The sequence below is a fragment of the Vulpes lagopus genome, chromosome 12 (assembly GCF_018345385.1).
Source record: "Vulpes lagopus strain Blue_001 chromosome 12, ASM1834538v1, whole genome shotgun sequence".
Lineage (NCBI taxonomy): Eukaryota > Metazoa > Chordata > Mammalia > Carnivora > Canidae > Vulpes > Vulpes lagopus.
The window spans coordinates 69441639-69444163 of NC_054835.1; the positions used below are offsets into that span (position 1 = coordinate 69441639).

Sequence of the window (2525 nt, forward strand, 5' to 3'; positions counted from 1 at the left end):
GCCCTTGGACCACCCTCTTGGAGGACCATCCTTATGACAGCCTCAGCAGACACCACCTGGCCCAGCAGAAGAACCTGGATCAGAGTCACTCTTCACTCTGATTCCTTCCTGCCTTCCCCCTTCCCTTCCTTCTCTTGTAAATGCGATGTGAGATCTTGAATCAAAATCCTCAGTTCATGATGCACCATCACCATTGATACATGCAAGGCACCATTGATCCATGCAAGTCTGCATGCATGGGTTTTTTTTAATGTATTATTTCTTATAAAACAATTATTGTCTTGTACACAGGTATTTCCAATGTACACAAATGGTGTTGCACCATATACCTCATTCCGTGTCTCACTATTGCACAGCATTCTGGTTTCAAGTTCTGTTCATGTTGTGTCACATGTATCAAGTCTTGTTTAACTGTTTTATAATATTCCCTGGTACTGTAAGCACTCCCCATTCTCTCAGCAAAGGACCCCCAGATTGCCTCCACCTCCCTGAAAACCAGTGACCATCTTCACATAGGTCCCCTTAGAGACTGATGCCAGACTCTCCCTGGGCCAGGCACCCAGATATCCTGCCCCACAAAAACCCTTGGATTCCCCAGCAGGATGGCTGACTCATACGATACATGTATTCCTAATTTCACCAAACAGGACACTGGCTTTCCAGCATGGTGCGCCAGGTTCCTGCAGTCCCCATGCCCATCTGTAGAGCATGGGAATCTTTACACCCCCAGCTCTCCATGATACTTGGCACGAGCTCCAGCCTTGTAAACTGTGCTAATCTCATGTGTGTCAAGTGATCATTTTTTGTTTTACTTTGCATTTCTTATAAACCGCAGTGAGTCTGAGCATCTCATCATAGGCTTGAAATCATTTTAAGTTTTCTCTTTTTATGAATCAAGTGTGGTTTTTTTTTTCCTTTGACTTTATTTGTACTGGAATTCTCAAATTCCCAGGTCTGTGCTCTGTCACCTTTACTCATGGTTATTTTCATTGAACAGAAAAGCTTATTTGTGATGTAATCAAATCTATATTAAATTCATAGTTTGTCCTTTGAGGCTCTTGTTAAGAAGTTCAGCCCCGGCCGCGGGGCGGAGGCGACGGAGCCCGAGTGGCGGCTCCGCGTGCTGGCGGCCAGCTCCGGCCTCCCGGCTTGGAGGCAGCGGGAGGACCTGCCACACCGGCCGCTTTCCCGTGGTGGTCCGTTCCCATCTGGCCCCTCCCGGAGATGGCAGACGCTCTTGGAGACGAGTGGTGGGAGAAGCAGCCTGCGGGAGCAGCCAGCAGCCCAGCCTCCATGATGTAAGCTACCAGGATTCCCATCAAGGTGAAGCATCAGATGGTGAAGGAGGAAGAGACACAGAAATGATGCAGCAGGAGACCGCTCCAGTTCCTGCCCAGTCAAAGAAAACCAAACAGCCTAAAGAATGTTTCTTGATAAAACCAAAGGAAACAAAAGAAGATGCCACCAAGACAAAGAGGAGAAGAAAGAAGAAAATTACTGATGTTCTTGCAAAATCAGAGCCAAAACCGGGGACCCCTGAAGACCTGCAGAACTTGATGAAGGACTATTTCAGCAGCAGCCGCTCAGTGATTGAATTAGAAGAACTAAATCTACCAGACTCCTGTTTCCTCAAGGCCAATGATTTGACTCATAGTCTTTCATCATACCTAAGAGAAATCTGCCCTAAGTGGGTAAAACTTCGGAAAAACCATAATGAGAAGAAATCGGTTCTGATGCTGATCATCTGCAGCTCTGCTGTCCGGGCCTTGGAGCTCATTAGGTCGATGACAGCATTCAGAGGAGACAGCAAAGTTATGAAATTATTTGCAAAACACATAAAGGTCCAGGAGCAGGTAAAGCTGCTGGAGAAGCGTGTTGTACACCTGGGTGTCGGAACACCAGGGAGGATTAAAGAACTCATTAAACAAGGTGGCCTTAATTTGAACCCCTTAAAGTTCCTGGTTTTTGACTGGAACTGGAGAGATCAGAAGTTGAGGAGGATGATGGACATTCCCGAGATAAGAAAGGAGGTTTTTGAACTTCTGGAAATGGGAGTCCTCAGTCTGTGCAAATCAGAATCTTTGAAGCTGGGCCTTTTCTAAGTCTGGGTTATAATGAAAATTTCAGCTTTTATGCTGGGATTTTCATCTCACTTAATAGCTCTGGAATATTGCAAGGACTCAGTAAATATCAGCTATTGTTTTATTATGTTAACTGCATCACCAAATGAATCACTAGAAATTTTTGGTGGAGATTCTTTGACAAAAATAAAGCTGTCCTTCGCCAACTTCTCTGTATAATAAAGTATCACCAGCCTGTAAAAAAAAAAAAAAAGAAGTTCAGCCCCATTTATGAGTCACAAAAATATTCTCCTGCCTATCTTCTATTAAGTTTATGTCTTTGCCATTCATAGATGTAGATCTTAATCCAACTAGAGACCATCAATGTATGTGGCGGTTGGCAGGAGTGGTTTTCTGAGTCCTCAATTATGTTTCTTTTTTTTTTTTTTCTCAATTATGTTTCAT

At 44.3% G+C, this 2525-nt stretch overlaps 1 protein-coding gene across 1 annotated transcript; it reads left to right on the plus strand.

The window, feature by feature from the left end:
• Positions 1-1074: 1074 nt before the first annotated feature.
• On the plus strand, positions 1075-2287 carry LOC121473454 (uncharacterized protein C3orf26 homolog). Its single transcript, XM_041725849.1, has 2 exons — positions 1075-1288; positions 1327-2287. Exons 1-2 carry the CDS (start codon positions 1225-1227, stop codon positions 2100-2102), a joined length of 840 nt encoding a protein of 279 aa, XP_041581783.1. The 5' UTR covers positions 1075-1224; the 3' UTR covers positions 2103-2287.
• The last annotated feature ends 238 nt before the right edge of the window (positions 2288-2525 follow it).